The 26137-nt window shown below is 35.5% G+C and overlaps 1 protein-coding gene across 3 annotated transcripts in view; it reads right to left on the bottom strand.

The window, feature by feature from the left end:
• The window catches only part of LOC149805371 (bifunctional glutamate/proline--tRNA ligase-like), a 128938-nt gene that overhangs the window by 78921 nt on the left and 23880 nt on the right, over nucleotides 1-26137 (bottom strand). For all 3 annotated transcript variants that reach the window (XM_089949767.1, XM_089949769.1, XM_089949768.1), the window contains exons 10-17: nucleotides 24125-24249; nucleotides 20784-20892; nucleotides 17793-17877; nucleotides 15153-15212; nucleotides 12414-12524; nucleotides 10555-10691; nucleotides 10291-10342; nucleotides 1287-1445 (exon numbers count right to left, since the gene is read on the bottom strand). In XM_089949767.1, the coding sequence (XP_089805893.1) occupies nucleotides 1287-1445; nucleotides 10291-10342; nucleotides 10555-10691; nucleotides 12414-12524; nucleotides 15153-15212; nucleotides 17793-17877; nucleotides 20784-20892; nucleotides 24125-24249 (838 nt within the window). The remainder of the gene's footprint in view (nucleotides 1-1286; nucleotides 1446-10290; nucleotides 10343-10554; nucleotides 10692-12413; nucleotides 12525-15152; nucleotides 15213-17792; nucleotides 17878-20783; nucleotides 20893-24124; nucleotides 24250-26137) is intronic.

The raw sequence follows: 26137 nt of genomic DNA, 5'->3' as shown, positions 1-26137 counted from the left end.
AAACCCCCTGACATGGTTGTGTTTTTAAAAAAGAATATTTTCAGGAAGGTTAGGCCCAAAGTTTTTCTACAACAGCCCCCTCCATATTTCTTGACCGCTGATCAAACATAATTCTGGATGAGAAACATACAATTATTGTTGATGCTATTACACTTACATGCAATAACAGCATTTATCAATAAGTGTTTTCACATTTTATGCAAGTTTAATATCACGGTACTGCACTGACAGTGTGTATATATATATATATATATATATATATATATATATATATATATATATATATATATATATATATAGTTTATATCGACAGGCTTAAAAAGTTTTTTAGCTTTGGGAATTGGTTGAAATTTAAAGATGATTGATTCATCAGAACCAATAAATCATAATCAAGATAATGATTAGAAATGATTGCAAACAATTTAAAAATACAACAAATTCATCTAGAGATACTAAATACCAATATATGGGGAAGTTGCATTCATCCCAAAATGTCCAATATTTTTACAGGCACATTTATGGTCTGATTTTGTAGGTGCTTGGGACATGCTAAAATATGGAAGACTTGTAAAGCATAAGCTTCTACTGAGATACTGTACTTACTGAAGAAAACTTCAGTACATTAATGACAAGGAAGTATACTTGCATGTACAGACATCTTGCTGAAATATGGGTCTTTAAAGGGTAGTCAATGTTTTCATAACAATGGTGTAAATTTTGAGACATGTCTGTCACACCTGATTTACATAATACTTATACACATGCCATCATTGACTGGTACAGTGTCAACACAATCAAGTTTTTAATGATGCCTACTGGTACAGTGTCAAAGAGAATCAAGTCTTTAATGCTGCCCACTGGTACAGTGTCAACACAATTAAGTCTTTGATACTGTCTACTGGTACAGTGTCAACAAAACTGAGCCTTTAATACTGCATACCAATTATTAAATACACACTATCTCTGGATGTGATTCAGTGAAAATTTTAAAAATTAAAGGTACAAGACAAATTTCTGTAAGGACAATACTGCAATCCTTCATTTTGGAAAATCATGATGAAACACTGACTTTACCAACACATTTTTAATTATTCTCATCAATCACCTAACCATAAGCTTTTGATCTAAATACCAACCATGAAAAAGTATTCTTTACCTGGCAATGTCTCTTAACGCAGGTTTCATTTCTATACAATGAATAATATTTTACAGTCTGATTTAATATGGGTATAATTGCTACATACATTTATGGGTGTCCATATGTAAATTTTAACAGCATACTTTACCTTGGAGTCTCTGTTTATATAGGCCTTGAAGTCCTCATCTTTGCCCAAAACTGGTTTAGTAATGATGTGATCCAGTTGGACACATATGGTGGGAGTGAAGGACCCCTCAGTGCATTTTGTATAACCCAGCCAGGTGATTTTCTGAGTTTTCTTATAGTCCTGTTTAAATAAAAAATTACCAATGCATTATTAAAATCTTTATTCAGTACGTAGCGGGGGTGTGGGGTGTGTGTGGGGGGGGGTGTGTCTTAGAGATCGCCTGTCTTTGAAAAAACCATGTTTTATTGGCAATTGTCTAATAAAGGTGAACTGTATTACTGAATAATAGGCACCTTAATGTTCAGTGATTTTCTAATGATAAGCCCATGCTTGATGACAAGTCCATAAACAACCTTAACAACAGTTTAGAAAATTTTAATTTTAAAAGGTCATATCTAATTGTTAGCCTTTTCACGCTTCCCCCAATTTTTCCAACACATTTACAAGGAAGTTATCCTTCACTAACCATTGCAATAATACTGCATCGTAAACATAGAGCTACTCTTTGATTTAAATTTTTTTTAGTCAATGCAGATACAAGAGCGTCAAGCAGTGGTAACTCTATCATATTAAACTTTCAGGTCAAGTTTTGACCAATTTTAGGATATAATGTTTGTAATGAAATACCATTAAAAGTATCTGGGTAAAGACATTCAACAGGTTATTTGATTTTTTAAAATAGTAGTTAAAATTTGATTTAAAAATAATATGACTTTAAAATAACAAACACCTACACTGCATTTAAATATGTAACTGAGTTTCAGTACAGATTAGTAGAGTTACCGTTCTTAGCATGATGCCAATGTCAATCTTCATTCAAAAATTTTCACCACTCATCTCAGTTGGAATGATCTCAGTGTAAACTTACTTTCACAATATAAGTTGAAACCAGATAATTCAGATTTTGCGCCAAATCTGGGTACTATTTTGCACTCTCATTTTACTACCGTTTTTTTGCTTGATTTTTCTGTTTTATGGCACAGCAAGATAAAGAAGTTATATTTATTGCTGAGGCAGTTTGAGTAAATTGCCTTCCCTTGTGGCACACTAGAGTAGCTGACCTGGACTGATCAGATGGTAAGATTCGAATCCACACCATCTGAATCACAAGTCCAACCTGCTAACCACTGAACCACTGTGGCTCCTGTCTCCACAAGTTGCTTCTTAAGACATGCTGGGTGGCACACCTAGCCTATTCTACATCCTGCAGCCTGTAAGGATCCCAGTAGGATTTGAATCCACACCATCTGAATCACAAGTCCAACCTGCTAACCACTGAACCACTGTGGCTCCTGTCTCCACAAGTCGCCTCTTAAGACATGATGGGTGGCATACCTAGCCTATTCTACATCCTGCAGCCTGTAAGGATCCCAGTAGGATTTGAACCCACACCATCTGAATCACAAGTCCAGCATGTAATCACTGACCCATTGTGATTCTTGTCCCCATTAATTGCCTTTTAAGACATGCTGGATGGCACACCATGCCTATTCTACAACGCACAGCATGTAAGGGCCCAACATTTTAGAAAATACAGATCTAGCTACTTCAAGAAACTAGTCATTCAAAGAGAAACCAAGTCACTGTAAAAAATTTTAGTGATTTCCTGGCACATTGCCTAATATAAAAAATATATAGTAAGCAAAAGCTTGTCTTAATTATACCTAAGCAACATATTCTTGCCAATTTACTTTGAATATACTAATTCCATTTACATCAAAATCCACTCATCAAGTCGTCTATTTTAAATTGTTTTGTGTTTATAAAAAAACCAAATATGAAATAAACACCAACTGTGATGGATTAAATAAAACACGATGCTGTATATTATATAAAACAAGAATCTCTTGAAGGGTCGGATGCTCTACTGCCTAAAAAGAATTCCAGGAATTCAAGATAAGACCATTTCTTCTTTTTAAATGTCAAGAACTGAAACCATCTGACATTCTTAAGCAATAAGATTTTCAAATAAGCTGCTGGAGTGGGTGTGAGATCAGCAGCATTTTCATTTAAGACAAACCAGACACCAATATTGGATACAAGATTGGCACCATTTTCATTTAGGACTAACTAGACATCATAAGAAGTCTTTTACTGAAAACCACATATTTTTTAATGTGGAGTAGTAATAACAAAACTGTGTGAACAGACTGATAAGACGATGGACAATAGACAACAGGCCATCCCATAAGCCGAATAATGGTTAGCCGCAACAACTGCTGTTATAGCATGCACCAGCTTTTGTTCTTCTTATAACTCATATTAAACTCCAATGACTCAAATTCACCAGTGCATTATATCATGGCAGATTAGGTTCTATGTTGTTTGCAGCTGTATTCAACTTAATACTCATTATTATATGCTCATTTTTTTTTCTCCGTTAACTTTAGATTGTCCAAATTGTTCAGTATTTTATGATATTGCACAACTACTTCATATTGTATTCACGTGCATAAAGGAACTACTTTCTATTGTAAACAAACAATGGACACAGATGCCAGCACTTTTGATTTGTAAACAAATTATGTACACTCGTGTAGTAGGCGATTTACGTTTTGGTTGATTACATTTGTTTCTGAATGAAGTAAAGCAGATGCAAACCTGCCAACATAGCTGCCAACCTTCCAGGCTCACAATTAGTGAAAATAGGGCTAAAAAGTCGTGAATTTGGACATGAATTAGTGAAAAATACCATGACCATAACTCCATCCATTCTGACCATCAATACTACACTATATCAAGATCGCAATATAAAACTAAAACACTACATAAATGCAGAAATATTTATTTATCAAGACATGATACTATGGCAGACTTGAACTTCCTTAAAAGCTTGATCGTAAATTTGTTTTCTAAACAGTTCATACTTCTTGCCTGCTGGTTGATCTTGGCGACTAAAATTGCTGACAAATTTTCTGCAGCTAAGGAGGCCCTAAAGTCTATCTTATTTTTCCTCACTAGAGAAAATACTCTTTGCTATCACTGTTGCTGTGAGGAATACACAGGAGCTGCAGCACTTTTGATTCTTACACAGGAAAGTTTGGAAGCAATGTTCAAGTCCGGGAATATTTGTCAGAACAAATGTTTAGCATAGTCTCCAGCTGATAAAGGTAGATTGTGTTCAACAAGAAAACGCACAAATAATGCTTCAGCATTGGTAGCTTGCAGGTCTTCTGCCGGTGGCTTAAAATATTCCAGAGCCGAAATCTGCGAATTCTTAATTTCCCCAACTTCTACAGGTTTTTTGCGACCGATATGCTTCCTCACATCGTCTCTGTGACTGTGTCTTTGGGACACACCGAGTGCAAAAACCATGACGTATATCAATGTTTAATGGCAGAATGTACGGCCAATTTTTGATATATTCCAAATTAAACTTCACTTTTTGAGCAATACATTTATTTTTCCTTGGTGGTTAAGACATTTTCAAGATCTTACATGCGATGCTGAACAGTAACTCAAATCAGTGCTGGTGACGCATGCGCGGAGCAAAATTCCAGTTAGGTCCCAGTTTCTCTCAAAAGCATTTGTAAAACTACTCTTATACATATAAAATAAAATAGGCTAAAATGCTTGCTACCAGGCCCACTGTACTACTTGGCTGTAGTTCTACTAATATCGCGACCAGCAATACCGGATCGTTTTGGCAACTGCGAATATCATGACTAGTGTTTAACGGGAAATCGGTTATTTTATTAAATATTTAAAATAATTGAGAATTGAAGAATTCGTGAATTTTTGGCCTGCAGCGTGAATCTGTGAATCGCTGAAAAAGTCATGAAATTCACACCAAATTCGTGAGGGTTGGCAGCTATGTACCAACCCTGACCAGTTCGTCTCAGTAAGGCAGCTGATTTTTTTTCCATAAGATTGACCAGTTTTCAGTAAGGTGTAAGAAAATATCAATAACTGCTATTGTAAAGCTGGAAAATGTAATTAAAAGTTTGACGTATCGACGATAAACATTATGTTCAACTGAAAAGTTTGTAAAGTACACGTACTTTATTTACCACTAGTACAGTTGCACAAACTCTAGTTCCAAGCCCTATGCAGCTCAATGGCTTTTTGCTACCTCTCAACTTTACATAATTCTTGGAAATTCATTTCCATTTCACATGATGACAGCATTCATATTTTCAGCCACGAGACTTACTTAAATTGGCATGTGATGTCCAATAAGCGTAATTGTGTCCTTTTCAGCTTTTATTCACAAGAATCTAAATACTCCATTTTATTCTTCTGTGTTGATTATTAACACTTTTCTTGAAGCTTATTTTCCCTTTCATCTTAATGCATTGCTTTCTAGATGCCATTTAAAAAAATTCTATAATCAACAGTTTGATCATGCAGACGCTTCACATGAACAAATAGGTGCAGTTTCAAGTATCTGGGGTGCTGCTGTAAAGTTAGTCTGGTTCCCTGACTAATTTCACTAAATCTAAGATGAAACCCAGATTGAAATACAACATGGATGAACCAATTATCTGGATTTTTCAGCAACAATCATTTTTCCATAGCTTTTGCTAGTATGCCTTAAGTCAGTATTTTAAGGATAATTTTTGTATGACATACAGCAAAATTGTAATAGTTGGCAGGTGTGCAGATGTTTCATTGACTCCCACATACCAGCTGCTTTGGCACGTACTGCATTAACTTTTTGATACAATGTCAGTGTATCCCACTGGGGTTTAAAACTGAGGGTAAAAAAAAACCTTGGTGTCAGAACTGGGGGTCAAATAAAATACATGTGTAGGTCAAAAATGTACTGACAAATTTTCATCTGACTTGTACTTTTTCAGCTTGAAATAGGATACTGCAACTTGCACAACACACAAATAAACCAACATGTACAATTAACAAACAAATGCATTGTCCTTTCAAAGAATAATTTTATTGGTTCATTTTTCTTCTAAAGTCGTACTTTTAACAGTCTCCTTATAATCTTTTTGAAACAATATTATACACTAACACATTACATACAAGTCAATACAAAAAGCCTAATAAATCTTTTTAACCAAATGGCAGTTAATTTACTGCCTGTCATAAAATGTGTACTATCATTAGTTTCATTGTACTTCGTCCTAGAACAAATTTATCAGAAAATCAAGGAGGATAATGATTCATCTTGTTTCTAATAAGTTACACTTGAACTTTAAGATCTTTCTTTTATTGCAGCAAAGTTAAAAACCAACAAAATCTGCAATGACCCCCAGACTGTGTAATCCAAATAAACGCACTTGTCTCAGCAAGTTTACCGATTTCTTTGTTGTGAAATAATGTGTTGGGTTATAATGTGTTCTCAGGATATCTTGTGGTGAACAAGGGCAGATTTGTAAAAATTCTTAAACCCTGTCAGGAAAGGATTACTTCTGCCGTCTTTGCAATCACGCGAACAGAAGTCACACCGGTAATCCTAATGTGCCGTATTCCAGTCAAGGGAATTATTTTCTCCATTTTTCATTGTAAGTTAGATCCACAGTTACTCTTTTGTGTTCTGCTTCTTTCACTTTCTTCGCTAATGATTTTTAGTGCACAATGTTTCAAACTGGAGATCACTTTCTAGTGCAACAAGCATTGCGGTTAAACATCAAGATGACATCTTGCTGGACTCAGTGGAAATCGCGTGAGAGCTTGCAAGATTAGGGGAAGCTACTCTGTCATAACATTGCTAGTCTGGTTCCTTATTTCATATGTTCCCTGCATTGCACTCTGCTATACGAATAGAGGAGCGCAACACAGGGAGTAAACAAGCAGGTAACCAGTCAATGCCTATGCTCGAAGTATACACGATGCAACCCTTCTTCCAATGCATTGGATATTAAATAAATCCTGATCCAATTATGCAAATCCTTTGCATCAAAAAAATGCACGGCAACAAAATGTGTGCATCAATTTTCTCCAGCGTGCATCCAAGATGCACAAATGTGCGTAAAGGGAAACACTGCAATGTTTCGGATTAAGGCTAGCTGTACAGTAGACGCAAGAAAGGGTCCTTACAAATAACATACAAGTGAAAAGGCATAAACTGTCTTCTTTAGCTGGTAATAAAAATGGCAAAAAAAGATACTTAGTTTTACATCTGTACTTTCTTAGTTCTGCAAATCCGAATTACATGAGCTATGTCATCTTGATTATACATTTCAAAATTGTACTGTAATTTCGAACATAAATGCAATTACATCCTCCTTACTGCACTCAAAATGAAATAAGCATTAAATTCCATAGCTTCTATTTGATAATTGCAATTGAAAGACTTCATAATTTCCCCACATTATGATTTAAAACATTCAATGACAGAAACAGAAACAAATAAGCAGGTCAACACGCTTCTCCCTTGCCTCTTCAATCTGATGTATTTCATGTGGAATTGTCACATATAAATCTAGTTCATAATCATGAAATTTCGTAGAATCGAAAAAAAAATACCAAAATCTATTCATTCCAGATCAAATGGAAAAGTTGTTGTAATGTGCATTCATTCACAATATGACTCCAAATTTCAATTTTAACTAGACACGCCATTTTCTTTTGAATGTTATGTCGAGAGTGCAACTAAGTTCAAATTTATCTGGGCGGAGTTATGTGCACAGTAATGTTGTTGTGTAATGATGAATCTGCACTTGTGTATTTAGTTTGGAATAGGGCATACATTCAGTTACTTTGTTTCTTGTAGTGTATTTTGTTAATATAATCAAGCATTAGGTAGAATAAGAAAATGAGCATATAATAAAAAGATTACTGCATTTGTTTGGGAAAATATGAACTCGTTTTGTCGGATGGATATTTTGCACTCCCAAGGTCGTGCAGTATTTACACCCGAAAAACTCATTCATATTTTCCCACACAAATGCAGTAACCTATAAGTATAATGATAACTTCCAATAAGTAGTTTAGAAGGTGTAATAGTTTGTAGATATGCATTGGGTTTTATCAAGATTGTGTCTGCGCAGTTTGCAGTTGTACTAGACTTATAAACGAGAATATACAAAGAGAATCTTAAGTGGGTAATGATTTAATATTTATGAAACTCGTCAAATAATTTCCAGCTTTTGCAAGCCTTGGAGAGCAAAAGCTGGAATCTAATCAGTGAGTCTCATAAATTCAGTATTAAATCATTACCGTTATAAGATTCTGTTTAACAAGGGTTTTACTTTGAGTGGAAGGAAAAAGTAGTAAACGTCTTTTTCTGCATTTCATTCTGGCTCAGACACTGCACACTTCAATTCTTGTGCATGAAAACATAGTCCCAGATACGAGTTGAAACAGCATTCGATAGTATGATAACATTGTTTAGATATACAATTTTAAAAAAACAGTTATAAGATCAACTGTCCATCTGACCAATAGAACAAATGTCATCAACAGAATAAGTTTTAAAAACTAGACTGACACTAGAAATTCCTATGTGTTTTTACATCGTTCACTTGGTTAGATTGAGGGCCCTGAGTGGTCAAGTGCTCTAGAAACACTCACCATTATGGATCAATACCATCTCACCTATGTCTTTGTGGGTTCAAGTCTTGGGTTTGGCCAATGTGGGTACATAAGAAAGCTTGCCAGTAGCTTCCTGTGGGTGAATGGTTCTTTCTGGGGGTTTTCCCAGGGTTCTTCCACCAGTTTTACTGGCCACCAAGTATGGCCCATTTTGAGTTGAAAATAACATTAACCCTCAAGATAACAACTTGATTAGGTTAGTTGTAAGTAACTGTAGCACCATATAAATGAATTTGTATGAACATTTTCACTGAAAAGTTTCCAGCATGGACAATCGATTTGGCAGAAGAAACAGCAGTCCAGTTCTTGGATATTTCTCTGAAGGGAAGTATTACTGGATGCAGAAAATGTGCTAGATGTGTTGCTAAGAATTGAGGAAATTTGCTGGTGCTGATTGGCATTTACTTGGCTGTAGTTATTAACTCATTGGATATTTCTCTGGACATGAACATTATTTGATTTGGTAGAAGGCTGTGATTACATAACTTTCTGTCAGCTGGGAGACAGTTGTAGTTGTTGTTGTTGTTGTAGGGTTTAATGCCATTTTTCAGCACATGATAGGCTATACATGGTGGCCAGTATTAATGCTGGAGGAAGAACCCCCGGAAAGAACCACCAACCCACAAGAAGCTACTGGCAAGCTTTCTCACATACCCACATTAGCAGCTGGGAGACAGACATTTGACAAAGTTCCTTTCAAAAGATAGGTTACTTTATTTCCTCTCACAGGAAGAGTGTGTGTGTGAGTGATTTAGATTTTTAATGTAACTTTAACAATTTTCCAGTCATATCATTAAGATGTCTGCAGTGTGGCAGTTTAAAGTGATGTCTAGCACTGAGGCATCATGCCGCAGACATGTAGCATGATGTCCCACCCAGTCACATTATTCTGACACCTGACCAACCAGTCCTAACACTAATCTCTTAATGCTGAGCAACTAGCAAGGCATCTGTTAGTACCATTTTTAGATGTCTTTGGTATGACTTGGCCAGGGTTCGAACCCATGACCTCCTGCATCTGGGGCAGATGCTCTAACCACTGGAGCAGTGTCTCACAGGATAAGATTTAAACTATGCTCATTATGGGGTGGGGTCTGAGTAAAAGGTTTGGACCTCCCAGCCCTTTATCCATTGACCATAACTCATAATTTTATTTTTAACAAGCCCCCAAACTGGCCATATTCTGACTGAGAAAACCTTTTTCCCCAATGCCCACTGGGCTATTGATTGCAAAGATGGCCACCAAGTTGATAGTGATACTGAGAAAAAAAGATTCCAGAAAGCAGAGCAAAGACAAATCTCACAGTCACAGCCAATCAGAATACTGTGCAAGAATATCATGGGCTTACTAGACCAATCAGATTTACATAAAGTGAATTGTTAATGTGTTGACATATCAAAAATATTAAACTTCTAACACTGTATGTAGAGTTTACCAACAAGGTGACAAACTATCATTCACAATACTTACAGTATTCTCAAGATTCAGCTCAGCATCAATGGATACCACCTTACACTCATCTCTGAAAAAGAAGCACAGCAGTACAAGTACACCACCCATGGTTTTCAATAAAATTGACTAACTGGTCTCAAAATAGATTTCCACACGTTTTCAAAATGCAATGTTTACATGAAAATTCAAATGACCTCTATAAATGTAAAATAGTTAATGGATTATTCATATACTATAAGCTTTTTGAACCTAAATGATGAGTGACTTGCTGGATATTCATACCTCGTTATTTTGAGGATTCTGAGGTTTCCCCAGTTGATGAGAGTAACAATCTCATTTTCTGACAATACATCGGCATCTGCACCATCAATATACACCAGATCCGACATCCAGATTGTCTTCATTCCAATATTTTCATTCTGCAAGACATAAAGCCACCTATTACAACATGGCTACAGACATTAGCAATAAGGTTCACAAACATTTTACAGCACCTCAATGCAATAGTGTCTATATGATGCCAACTAAAGTTAAGAAAAATATAAAACTGAATTTCTCATACATATGGGAAGATAAATGCTTCCAAATAAATGTGAACAATATAAAAACTATAACGCAAGTATGTAAAAATGCTAAAATAATGTATATAAAATAAAAGATAAAAGTAACAAATGTAAAATCCTGAAAGAAATATAGTTAGCTGATGTCCCAATATTTTGCATGATTTAATAAAAATTCAGTTTTTGTTTTTTATTTTAAACATTTTGTTCTTCAACTGAGCTCAGTATGTTTTGAGAAACAAAAGACCTGTACAAACTGTATAATCTTTAAAACCAATTATACTTAGGTCTGTACACCACCCACCCACCCATTTTTGGGTTTCAGACTTTGCTAAGCTTGAAGATACTAGAATTACTGGTGAGAAGAAACCAACTTTAACATTATTAAGTACATGTCTCTTTCAAAGAGTTTTCAGTAAATATATTATGAGAAAAAAGTCAGTAACACAGTTTAGGTGTGTGACATTGTTCAATCAAAAGATGCACCTGTAACAATAATTTGGTTGCAGCAGTTCAAGTGCATGGATATCTAAGCACAGACACATCTTCATGCAATATTTTTAAAAAAAAATCATAAAAAGAGAGGTCATGGTAAGTTTGGTAACAAATGGTGAAAAGGTATTGAAATTTTAGCCTTTACACAACTGTAATCAGTGAAAATATGATGTCAATTGACACAGCAGTATAGATTTTAGCCAGGTCAAAATGGATGGACACAATAATTAAGCAATTCTAAATAAATCCTAGAATGATGGTCACAGTGGCCCAGTGTTGGTACAAATCATGTCCATCTGCAAGCCCTGTGTAAGTCTGGTGGTACAAAGATACTGGAAGTGGAGCCTGAATATGATTATCATGATGCATTTACAAACAATTCCATTAGCAATGGTGACTGATAAAATGAGCTAAATAAAAATGTACAAAAGTTAATTAAATTCACTGACACTTGAAATAAAGGTCACAGGGACCTAATTTTCACAGAAAACTGTAGTACTCCACAAAAATCATCTAAATACCAAGTTATGTAACTCTACAAGCAATAGTGTCTAAGAAAATTCCCTTAACACACACAATAACCTAGACAAACTGATCATAGTGTAAAAGTAAGCATATATTACTGACCAAGAAATAAAGGTCACAGCACCTGAGAAAACAAACAAAAGTTAAAAGGTCAATGCAGACTATTACTGAATTGTGAAATATAGGAAAACAATGACCTAATGTCACTGTAAGGTATAGTACTGTACATGATACATCTAAATACCAAACCACATGCCTCAACGAATGTCCAACAAAATGACCTAAAAATGCAAATGCTAACAGTGTTTCTGATGGATGAAAGAAGAGACAGACATTGCAGTCTATCCAGATATGCATTAAACCATAATGCTCCCTGTAAAATGTGGTGCAAAATTGGTTCCCTGTACTTAAAAAAATACATTTAAAAAAAACTAAAAAAGCACAGGCTGACAGATCCGTAAGGCATTTAATCTACTACACATATGAACAATACACAGCTGATGCAGAGCCAGGTCACAACTTCGTTAGACCTTACATCTAGCTGAGGTAACCTAGAAGTACCTTAGGGTGCTTGGGAACTTGTTGGTGACTGTCTGTGGCCCCTTTCACATGGACAGGAACAATGTTAGCCTTCTGAAGAGCTGTGTATCTGGGCACTACTGGGTCAATCACCTGAAAAATAACAGACAGTATGGAGTAAAAGATGCCATAAATCAAACCACTGAACAAGACAGAGCTTTTAATCAATTAGAAAAAACACAGAAAAAATATGCAACATGCTTAATATTGCCAACATTTTAACAGGTAGTGAGGCCCTCAAAACTAAACATATTAGGCTGAAAAATTGGACAGTATGCCTGAAACATCCCCAGTCAGTCATTTAAAAAATGCAAGTCTGATTATTCTATCAAGCTGAATGCTAACATAGAATACTGTTAATCAGAATCATCTGAGAGCTCATCTAAATAAAGATGCAGATTCAATCTCCTTTTTGTGTTGGAGTCTCCAAAATTGTTTTACCCTAACTCTGCCTTTCTCAAGCACTCCATGACTTTATTTAATTCGGTATACATATTAACATGAAACATATGGGGAAATGTAAGCTGAACAATTGAAGAACCAAAAACAGATTCAATACAATCTGTAGCTCAGTGATATGAGTCCAAGACTCATGATCCATAGGTGACAGGTTATAATCCTACCATGAGCAGGCATGCTCAGCTTCCATGGTATTTAATGGGCCAAGGGACTTTACTCCCACTGCCTTGGCACTAAATAGTCGATGATGTGCTGCTCTGCAACCAACATCATCTCCCTCTACAATGCATGAAAAGGAGACATCTATTTTGTACAACTGATACCTCTTTTGCAAGCACATCATCAACAGTATGGACCAGTATGATATAATATTTTAACATTATCATAGGAGTGTACAGTTGTGCAATGGTTGGGGGATGTGCTCCCATGCTGAACTACTAGGTCCACACAATCATTATAAAACAGGATGAATTGTGGGTTTTTTTCATGAGAGAATTCAAATGATGAATTGAAAAGAGGTATAAGATAAATAGCTGTTTTGAAATACAGCAATTTTGTTTTGGTCCACCTTGAAAAAAGTTTGAAATAATGATCACTCAGACATCCAAGGACATGTTCAAATGTCTGTCCATACTCTTCATTAACCTCAGTGTTAAAAGATTTTTTTGTCTTTTCTTTCAAAACCATGCTATAATTTGTAATCCAAACCATTCTGATATAAACCCAGTAAAGTAATCAGCTTTCCTTTCCTCTCTTTAAGCTCTTCTTAATCCTGTTGTTAATCTCCCTGTATTTTTCTGCACCTTCGTGGTCTCCCCACTTCCTCTTCAGTTTTCTCCTCACATCAAAGAGGTTGAGGACATCTGCTGTGATCCAGGACTTCTTTATCCTATGATATTTTCCTAGGATCTCACTGGCTGTTCCTACTACTGCCGTGTTGAAAGTGGTGATCAAGGAGTTTAGGTTTATTTCTTAATCACCCAGAAATGTGTGTTGTGCAAATCTGCCACCTAATGATGCCCCATATCTTTTGCCATGCATGGATCTTTAAGGTTTTTAAGTTAATGCTGTATGACCATCCCTTAAAATGGGACAGCAATACTAGAATATTCAAACTGGCCACAACAACCATCAAGTCTTATCAGCACCATTTTAATTTATGTCCAACTATATATCAATGCAAATTTATTTTGGTTAAAACCATATGCCACTTTCCATTCACAACTTTCCATTCAGGACATGCAGCCATAATAAGATTTTCAGGATGGCCACCATGCTGTCCATAGTGGATGTCAGCATAATTTTCATTTAGTCCCAACCAGATATGATAAAAGATCTTCTGGTGAAAAGCCCATATAGCTATGCCTGTCCATTTAGAAGAAACAGCAATAAAAAGACTAGGTAGCCATGCCGAAGTCTGATTGGCACCATTTTCATTTAGTACCTAGTAGACACCAAAAGTCTTTTATATCAAAGCCCATGTAAATCAGATTATCAATTTGGAATGATGCAAAAGCAAGATTTTCAAGATAACCACCATAGTGGCCATACAGTCTGTCTGATTAGTATCATTTTCACTTGGGACCAACTATACGTTATATGAATTCTTTTAATGAAAACCCTATGTCAATACAACCATCTGTTAAGGATCAATAGTGATAAGATTTTCAAGATAATGGATGATGTTCATGGGCATGTCCAATGGGCACCTTTTCAATTAGGATAAATAAGACATCATAAGAAATGCTTAAGTGAAAACACCATGTTAATAATCTGTTTTGGAAAATAAGCAATAACAAGATTTATAACATGGATGTCACTGTGGCCATACTGAATGTCTGAAGGGTACCATTTTCATTTAGGAGCAACATCAGAAAGTATTTTAGTGCAAACCCCATGCTGATAAGAACATCTGATCAGTAATTTTATGACGCCACCTCAAGAGAGCAATAACTAAAGATTTTCAAGATGGCCTCAATGGCAACTATATTGGATATCAGATCTGCACCATTTTCATTTAGGACCACCACACATAAGTCTTTTAGTGAAAACCTCATACAGATATCACCATCCATACAGGAGCATTAACATCACATGGTTTTTTAAGATGGCTGCCAATGTGACCATACTGGATGACTAATGTGCACCACTTTCATTTATGATGAACAAGACTTTTCAAATTGTTCTATGAAGTGATCGGCATAATTTGGCATAGTAAATTGTGTCAGAATATGTCAAGTATGTCTTATAGCTGAACACTACCTTCTTATTAACAGCCCAGATTTTGTCCCACTCCATCACCACCACAGACTTTGAGGATCCCTGTGAAGGAAAATGGTACAACATTTATGCACTTGACATCATTACTCAAAGGCTCTAGGAAAGGTTCTAACACCAGTACTGAATATCTAATTTCTTGCATCAACAGAGCTTGAGAAATAAACTTAAAACACAAAATATAAGCAATACCAGTTCAGTCTGAAATATGAGTCGTTGTTACTTACTTTTGTGATGAAAATATAGTACTCATCAAGATAAATCCTGTCTCCAAGTTTAATGAATCTAGGTTAAGCAGTACATATACAACATGAAAAATAACATACATGGTCATGAGCTAATCAAAACATCTTAAACAAGTAAAACATTAATTGTAGATCAGTGACCATGTGTTGTTTTAAGGTTGTGTTACCAACAGATGCAAACAATTGTCTAGTTTGATGATTCTAGCTTGAATAGAGCATGAGAAACAGAAAAGTACAAATTTTAACCATTGTCACACAAAATATGGGTCACAGTTAATTTTTGTGACAAGGATGTACTCATCTCACTAACTTTCATTACTTTACATAGAACAGTAGGTATACTTGCTGCAAAACACCCAACTAAACAAATAAACTTAACTTGGCACCCCTGGTGGGTGAGTGGTCTAGGACTTTAACCTTTACAGATCACTCATACATCTCACCCCTGTCTGTGAGTTTAAGTCTTAACTAAGTGAGTTATGTGAGAAAGCTTGCCAGGAGCTTCCCATGTGTCAGATGTTCTCCCTGGGGTCTACACAGGTTCCCCCTCCACTAAATATCAGACCCAATGACCTTTTCCTGGATCCAACAGTAGTCCAAAAGCTGTCTGTCCATAGTTCTTGACAGCTGTCAGTAGTACAGATATAAAGCTAACAGTTCAAAAATAACAAACTTTATCCAGAATACATTTATTGTCTTTAGTGACAATGACAAAATACATAATTATATGTTTCTTGTACCAAGAAAATAAATAAAACCAGTACCACTCTATCTTTTCTACCTATATTCTTAAATAGATTACCTTTTCTGCTGTGATTTAGCTGTTTAGAAACATTCTTTAAATCCTGGCTTAATGAATCAGCTGTGTTGAATGGCAAGTTTAACTTAGCCATGTGCTCACCAATCATCACTTCAGCCCAAAATTGTGCATTTTATCACCATCCAAAATGCTTTACAAAATGTGGGGAGAAACTTATTTGTGGCTTTTATTTCGGCCCATTCTTGGTGGGATCTGCACTCAACATGTCTTTATACATCACTTCTACCAAGTGTAACAAAAAAATCCGATTTGCACACACCACAGTGAACAAACAGAATGATCTCCTTTTGTTAGACCATTCTATAAACAGCCAAATATCTATATAAATTGTTAGAAAGTTATGGCTAGCACCTGACTCTTTGACTTCTTCCAAATTTTCTTGCACACCACACTGGTATGCCATTCTGAAAAACAATTGCTTCTCTTCCATGCCTGCACAAGTTTTACCAGCTTGACGGAGAACCACTGAATAAGCACTTCTTCGACATTTATCAAGTAAGGACTTCTATGATACTAATCAAATAATTTGTTTTAAGAAAAGAGAATTTACATGTGGAAAGAAACACTAAAACATGTAATTATTTGCCAATTCAGCTGTTCTCTGTAGCCTTGCTTGAATGATCACAGTCAACATTTTTCAGGCCTCATACGTATAAAAAATGGAGAATCCATAGGGGAAAACAGGTCTTAAATATACTGGCTGCCAATGCATAGCCTATCATGTGCTGAAAAATGGCATTAAACCACAAAGCCCAGGGCAGATGCTATGAGACCTAGTTCAGATTGTTCACTCATACCTAGGATTAAACATGTATGACTGAGATTTCAGTTTGGATGTGTATATATATATGCTTGTATCTGCATGGAACCAATGCCAATACAGGGGGTTGCACAACAGCTCTCTTCTGCTTTATGTGTGCGTGTGTCTGCAGTGTGTCAGTTTATAGTGATGTCTAGTCACATTATCGAGACACCAGGCTAACCAGTCCTAACACTAACCTCTTAATGCTGACTGCCTAGCGAGGTAGATGTTATTACCATTTTTATAAGTCTTTGGTATGAGTCAGCCGGGGTTCAAACACACAACTTCCCACATCCAAGGTGGAGACTCTAACCACTAGGCTTCTCTACATTATAAAGGGGAGCTAAAAACATATTATGTTGTGGAATCTAAATTGTATCTGGCTAATGTTTTAAGCATAAATTAGAGTAAATATGTGCAATTATGAAATGGTGAATGTCATTTTCTTATGTTGGCACATTATGATTCTGAAAGTCTAAAGGAGGGTCAGCAGTTAACCATTTTTGTTCGCCAGTTCTAAATTTGTAGTTACATAATGTGATCGTTGTTTTTAGTCGTAAGAACAAGAAATGCTGCATGACCATACCAAATATTTTCCAAAAAGGACATAAATGACAAAGAACTGAAGGATGAAAATGCAAATTAATGTCACACAACAAAACAAATGGAATAATGTAAAGACTTTAACTAACATTTAAAAACTCTTGATCGTTCTTTCTTCAAAACTCAAAGAAAATATCCTAATTAATAGAATTTACCTGGGCAACAATGAACTGCTTCATTCCTTCTACAGTTAGACCTCTTCTCAAGATACCACGAACAGTTGGAAAACGTGGATCATCCCTAAAACAAAAAATCTTCCTTGAGAATTAACAATCACTAATATATGCATGCTATTATGTGCTGTTAAGGTGCATGTGTCCATTTTGGTTCTTGCAGCATGTATTTTGACCATATGACACAATATGACTTTAAATGAGTACAGCAGAAATTATACATTATAACTGATTCTAACTGATAGGAGTAAATATTTGTCATTATTGCAATTATAAATAGGTAACAATATAAGAATGTTTTTACACAATAAAGGTCATGTACTCCAGATATAAGAATGTCTTTACACAATAAAGGCCATGTACTCCAGCCATAGTAGCCACTATGTTGTGGTGATTAATCTGAAACTTTAAAACTAAGCGTATATAAATGTCTTTACACAATAAAGATTATGTACTCCAGCCATAGTGGCCACTATGTTGTGGTGAGTAATCTGAAACTTTAAAACTAAGTGTTTAAGAAATAAATTCAAAAACTTGAAACCAAATGTTTGGGCTTTAAACCAGAAAAGACCACAAGTGACTTCTGAAAAAATGCCATGAAAATGTTACCAACTTCAACAGAAAGTATCCTAGCATAGAGATGTTTCCAGTTGGAACAAATATGATGCTGTGCCTCAGAACAACCAAGGACAGTTCCATTTAAACATACATAGTACCCAGGGATGGAACTTTAAAAAAAATATATGCAAGGGTACTCTGATTACTCAGAGAGTTCATATGAACAAGTTCTAAACTGTATCTATTGGTGACTACCCAACATTAATAGTGTCTAACTTGGGTCCCAAGTATATTTTACTGGAACAGCCCTGAAAAAATTCCCCATTTTTTAGATGTTTTTACCAAGTTCTGTGCATTTATGTAAATAACTTCAAGTTCTATTACAATCACTAGTAAAAAGTTTATGTCGTTTGTTGTTGTGAGATGTCTGAAACTTTTTAATTATCACTGGTGGGGAATTAACCCAAGACCTATTTTTCCTTATATTTATTTTTTTCCCCAATCAAAACACTTAAACAGCTAAAAGCCAAGTCCACGTCTTTGCTAATTTTGAGATCTACATCCCAAATGAACAATGATATTGAATGGCTTAGTGACCAATACAATTCAAACATTCAGCAGAGAAAAAATGCATAAAAGACAATACATCTGAGTCTACTATACAAGAGGACATGTACTGGCATGTGATCTTGAAATTTAAATGACTCTTGCTGGAAAACTTTTCCCAAAACAGTGATGTACCTAATTATTAAATGCACCAGAAAAAGTGTCATTTTCAGTTCTGGATTTAGTGTTGCATAGGTCTCAGTACTATTCCTCCATAATTAACTGGTTTCCTCTCAAAATAATTATTTATAAAAAGTAATTTATTCTTTCAGGAAACTATACTATATAATTTCACCCAATAATTAATATTTTTATTTCCCTCTACTGTTTTCATAAATCAATTATTAACTGAAAAGAAGCAGACTTGCCACATAGAAAATATATATCATCTAATTAACAGGTATGTATAGTAAAGACAGGTGGTGAAGTTTCATTTGATCAGGTCCTCAAACAAGTTATGGAAGATGAAAATAAAAGTTAGTTGCTGCTGCTAATGTCTTTTTTTTCTTAATCTGAGCCTAGGTGTCACATATTTTGTTTTAAAAGTCTTGTGTGCTGACACAGCTCAATACAAACAATATAGTCTGAGGGACTGATGTAATGTCTACAGCACAAACCCCAGGGCAACATTCAATCATAGTTTTTCAATAAGTCTAGGATATCAGCTATCATGCCTCTTTTCCCTTGTAGTTTTTTTGGGGCTATAGTGTGTTCAAACAATTGGGAAAACATAATGACAAAACAAGTTTAGTCAGTGACATCTCTTTTGACTATCCAACAAAGCAACAACATTTAAACCAGACCCAGTCACCTATCAATTAAGCTGAGGTGGCAAAATGTTTACTGTCACAAAGAACCAAACTGTAAACTAGGCCCAATGACCTTTGAATTTTACTTAATTATGGGATGTGTTTGTCAGTTAAATGGAAAAACAAATAAAAAAGTTAATATAATGAGATTTGAGAAATCTAAAGAACAATGTCTGGTTGCTCAGAGTATGTTCCAGTCAAAACCTTTGATCACCATACATGTCTGGCAAATACTGGACTTATGGCAATGACAACTAAAAGCAACGCACAAAGGTTTGGTTTTTCCAGAGAACAAAAGATTTGCCATTAATTCTTAAAGTAATTGAATAATTTAATAACTGCTGATTTGCAATGGAACTTGTTACATCAAGCTGACTCAATCTAATTAATTGGTTTCAGGTTCTACTTTAAGAATTATTTCTTTTTATTCCATTACACTTTTGAAGGCAATTCAAATGTGTTCTGCATAACAAGTACAAAATCTGCAGTGGAAATTTGAATTAAATAATTTCAAAAAATTGTAAATACTGTAAGGGCTGTTCCAGTAAAATATACTTGGGACCCAGGGAAGGTACTTTTAATGTGGGGTAGTCACTCATAGATGCAATTTAGAACTTTGTATCATTTTGATATGAACTCTATGGGTAATCTGAGTACCCTTACATACATTTTTTAAAAGTGCCTTTCCTGGGTACCATGTATATTTAAATGGAACAGCCTTAACTGAAGTTGAATATTCAAAACAAAAAACATTTTCTTGGTTACAAATTGTTCAGTAATATCACCAGTAGCATTATCACCAAGTACAATCTGTAATAAATTATAAAAAAGTATTAAACACAGTTATAATTATTTGATTCAAACTACTGCAAGCCTGCAAGCATGTTTCTACATGTATCCAAGTGACTTATTTCTGAAGGGAACAAAAAAAAAAGTACCTTGTCATCATTAAATGATTATCAGATCAAAGAAATACCTAACAGGAGTGTCAATAACTCACCAGCCATCTACAAATCCCTCGTCCACAAACCATGTAAGTCTTCTCTTTGACAAGACTGTGTTCTGAAGGTTCAATCGACTGTACTCATATATATACGGTTTGCGCAATCCTAAAGAAAAAAAAACAATCCGAGAATTCTGATACAGTAATTGGTCTCAAACAAAAATTATTTTGCAGAAACCATCCATCTTCTTCAAGTTACTGTGAAAATGACCTTTGAGCTTTTAACCACACAATTAATCAAATAATCAGTGCAGTGTGGCCAAAGGGGACCCTGATCAGGTACCAGGAGAAGGTACAAGTGGATGCAACAATAATGAAAGACTGGATAAGCAAAGTATGGGGATGACAGTCAGGTGGTTACACTAGAAGATGCATATTCATTCCAGATGCCTTCCAATGCCACAAGACATACAATGTCAAGGACTTGCAAAAGACTAACAATCCATTTTAGTCCTAGTGGTATGACACTGATATAACATTCCTCAAATGCCAGCATCTACCAGCTCATGAAAACAATAGTCACAACAAAATTGGACTGAGTGGTATGCTGACAACCAATACTCATTTACACCATCTGGAAGAATGACAAAACCACAGCTGACTGAAATGTGCAACTGGATAGTTGATGCATGGGCAAAGCTGGATTCATGCATCATCCATCATGCTTCAGAAAGTGCAGCATCCATACACGAGTCTCCTGAAGGGACTGATCCTCTGCTATTTGAAAAGATTTGAGAGGAATTCAAGATAAGACTATTTTTTCAAAAACTGACTGTTTAAACCATCTATGGTATTCTTCAGTCACAAGATTTTCAAAATAGTCACTGAATGTAAGACAACTAATTTCATTTAGGAAACAACATGTTATGACAAATTATAAGAAATCATGACAAGATTTTAAATGTGTTTATTCTGGACCATATATGAGGACTGATCAGCACAATTTTCATTCAGGACCAACCAGATATCATAATTAGTCTTCTTTTGAAAACTCTATATTACAAGACTTTCCCTTAAGAAGAAACAGGAATAATAAGATTTTCAAGTTGATATAATGGTGGCAATACTTGAAGTCAGATTGGCACCATTTTCATTTAGTACTGACTGGACATCATAAGATATCATGTGGCTAAACTCAATATTGATATATAACTTTCCATCTCAGAGGAGAAGCAATAATGATTTTCAAAATGGCTGCTGTGGTAGCCATATTGGTTGTCAGATCGTCACTGCACCATGTTTATTTAGGATCAACTGTACAGTAAGAAAGGACTTTTAGTGAAACCTCATTTGGGTTTGACCATCCATCTACGTGGAGTAGTTATAAGATTTTCCAGATGGCTGCTGTGATGGCCATATTGGATGTATGGGTGACATAATTTCATTTAGGACTGACCAGACATCATCAGAAGTCTTCTAGTGAAAAACCACTGCTGATATGACTTTCCATTCACGAGGAAAAGTGAACAGATTTTCCAAATGGCTGCATCTGCAGCTCTGCAGGACATCAGATTGGCACCATTTTCATTCGGTAATAACTATACATTACAAGAAGTCTTTAAATGAAACTCACCAAAAAGACATGACCATTCATTCAGGAGACGCAATAACAAGATTTTCAAGATGGCCACTGTGATGACCATAATGGATATCTAAGTGGAACAATTTTTTAAGGACCAACTAGACATCTTAAGAAGTCTTTTGGTGAAAATGCCATGTTGATATGACTTCTTGTTTAGGACTAGTCATACATCAAGATCTGAAAAAAAGACTTTTAGTGAAAATCACCCATCTATATGACCAGCCATTCAGAAGGAGTAATGATAACAAGATTTTCAAGATGTCTGCGCAGAATAAGTTTCATTTTTCCTTGTGTGTATGAAGATTCATGGCAACTCTCCAAGGAATAGCAATAACAAAGTTGTTTTAACAGGTGGCCTGGCTTGAGTGATGTCTTGTGGGAGGACAGTACTAAGCAAAACCATCCTGAAAGTGAGGCCAAAGATAAGGACAAAATCTATTAGACCACAATGCCTAGAATGATGACAACTATTAAAAAATGACAATGACGAAGAGGAATTTAGGGATCTGATGAAACAGACCTAACTCATGTGCACATTAATGTAGCCCTTTTAAGGCCCAACCATACAATCAGAAAGATTTACTTTCACTTATGCCACTTTTTTTTTTCTTTCTATCTTAATAAATGTATTGGTCATGATCATGTGCTATGTACAGACCAGAAAGACCAGAGAAACATTCAAACACTGCTTTATTGTAAACTGAATAAATGTCATTTAACAAATGATGATCAGTACACTATCAGAATGGGAGACTATGTCACACTTTAAACATGGGGTGTATATTATACATTAGTACATCTTATACATGCCAAAACAGAGTAGTCACTCTAAACCGTGATACTAAATCACTAGGTGTCTGCCCCTAGTGCAAACCATCCACAAAGTTTGGTAAGGGTATTTGGCCAAGAACTTAACTGATGGTGTGCAAATAAAATTTGGTTTCTACAGCATATCAACACCCTGAAGGTTATATCATGCCAAGACAAGCAGAATAAAGTACAATTGTGTATGCGTGTGTTTTGGTTTTTAACATATCGTTAACAATTTTTCATTCAGATTACTATGATGCCTGCAGTGTGGCAGTTTATAGTGATGTCTGCAGTGTGGCAGTTTATAGTGATGTCTAGCACTGGGGCATCATGCCGACCAGTCCTAACACTAACCTTTTGATGCTGAGCGCCAAGCAAGGCAGCTGTTAGTATCATTTTTGCAAGTCAAACCCACGACCTCCCACATCCGAGGCGGAAACTCTTACTGATGTGTGTGATTTGAATTTTTAATGTAGCTTTAAACAATTCTTCAGTTATATCACTATGATGTCTGCACCATGGCAGTTTATAGTGATATTTAGCACTGGGGCATCATGCCGCAGACAGGTAGCAATATGTCCCACCCAGTCACATTATCCTGACACCACGCAGACCAGTCCTAACACTAACCTCTTAATGCTGAGCACCAAGCCAGAATAAAGTACCATTGCCCAAGGACAGATCACAATAGCTAATCCAGACTGATTTGATGGTAGTAATCAAACCTGTACTATTCAAGTCAGGAGTCTAATGCCCTAACTACACAGTCACAATGGCTCCCATAAAGAGAATAATATGACTGATGGCTAGACTGGGAACATGGCCATGTGAAGATCATCACAGGACCATATATTCCATCTAAGAGTAATGTAAATGAAATATTCACACTAGAGTTAGAAATTAAAGGTATGAAGCAATTATCAAACAAGAAAGTATACAAGTATACCCAAGGCATCAAGAATCCAGAAGTACTGATCATCTCTGTCATGATATTCTGTTGTCCTAAGGGCATGAGTCACCCCCTCTACACTGTCAACTATCGGGCAGGCAAAGTCATATGTTGGATAAACCCTGAAAGAAGAAAAAAAACAACACGATATATATATATATTTATGATAGTCTTCACCATCTGACTTTTACTCTGTCAAACTTGTTTTTAACTGACTTAAAAAAACAAGAAAGTCTTTACAGAAACCTATCACCGACTTCTTTGTGAAAACAGATTGATTCTGACATTTAATGACTTACTTGCAAACAAACTGATTAGGTCATCTATTGCAACACAGATAAGAAAATTTCTTGAAGCAAGTAATTTCAAAATTAACTGAGATAAGACAAATATATAACTTACAACTGAGCTTTTGTGCAGTATGCCTGATGTTAGTAGACTCTTCCTTGGAGACAATGGTGCTTGAATTTTTGTTAAAACTGTGCAATTATCAATCAAAATAGAAGAATTTTATTTGTACTGCATTAATTTTTTAAATATTTACTATCTTTTGTATGTATGTGTCTCTGTCTATCTATCCAGTGCTCAAAGCAATATTTTTTTCAGACACATGCCCAGGGCAACTGGTTTAAAAAATAACTTGCCCAGATGTAAACTCCATTTGCCAAGGGCCATATTTGTTTACTATTATTTTCATACAACAAGATCCTGCCTTTTATTGTTTTCAAACAATAATTGTCAAACTTTTTGTTTATTCAAACTCTGACTCCTTTTCACTTGTATATTTTCATTTAGAATAATAATTTCCTCCATGTCCTGAAACCAAACCAGTGTCTAATTGCTCAATCCATCTCATCCATACTTACTGGACATTTAGCGTTGTCATTCATGAACATTTTTGGTGTGTCCTGTTTTAAACAATTTCTTTTTTATACTTTTGATACTGCTCATGAGAATGAACCCTTATACACATTCTGCTGTGGAGAGGCTAACAACTAGCATGATTTCCAACTATATCACAATTTCTTCACTTTCAGATGTGGATTTCTTAATAATTGTGGCATGCAATTCTACTCTTTCGATCACTGATTGCAAGACAATAAATTTAACCCACAATCAGCTCAATTACGACTCAATTAAATATTTTCTCTGTCATCAAGTTGTGGCTGGAAATTCCCCATTTTACCCTGACCTGCAAAGCATAAAGCCTTTTCACAGTTGGGAACAGACCTATTCAATCTCCTGACTTTTCTTTCAATATCCTGGTAGCATGAAAACCCTGCATCAAGATATCATAAATAGTTTTCTGGTAAAAACCCATGACTTCCTTTTGGAAGGAGTAGTGATAACAAGATTTTAAAGATGGCGATACTTAAGGTCAGATCAACACTATTTTTATTTAGAACATCCCAGATACAATCAATAGTTTTCGGATGAAAATTAAATGCATATTAAAAAGACTTTCAGTTCATCAAGCGTAGTAATAACATGTTTTTGCAAAGCCATGGTGTCCATACTGGGTGTCAGACTGGCACCATTTTCATTTGGGACGAACCTGACTTCATAGGAAGTCTTCCTTCGAAAACCCAATGATGATATGACTTTCCAGTAAATACAAGATTTTCAAGCTGTGGCAACCATACAGGATTACATTTACTAGACACAATTAGAACTGTGTAATCCTCATACTGATATGACTTTCTGTTCAAGAGAAAAAATAACAATAACAAGTTTTTCATGGCTGCTCTGGTGGGCATATTGTATGTCAGCTAAAAACCATTTTCATTTAGGTTCAACCTAATACTGTAAGAAGTCTTTTAGGGAAAACCTTAAACATATATGAGCATCCACTCAGGAAGCCTTTGTGTTTGTGTGTGTGTGTGCGAGTTGGATTTTTAATGTGGCTTTAACAATTTTTTAGTCAAATCACTAAAATGTCTGCAGTGTGGCAGTTTATAGTGATGCCTAACACTGGGGTATCATGTCATAGGCATGTAGCATGATGTCACA

This window comes from Sinohyriopsis cumingii, chromosome 2 (genome assembly GCF_028554795.1).
Source record: "Sinohyriopsis cumingii isolate HCF-2022 chromosome 2, ASM2855479v2, whole genome shotgun sequence".
NCBI classification, from domain to species: Eukaryota; Metazoa; Mollusca; class Bivalvia; order Unionida; family Unionidae; genus Sinohyriopsis; species Sinohyriopsis cumingii.
This window is presented reverse-complemented; position numbering and strand designations above follow the sequence as displayed.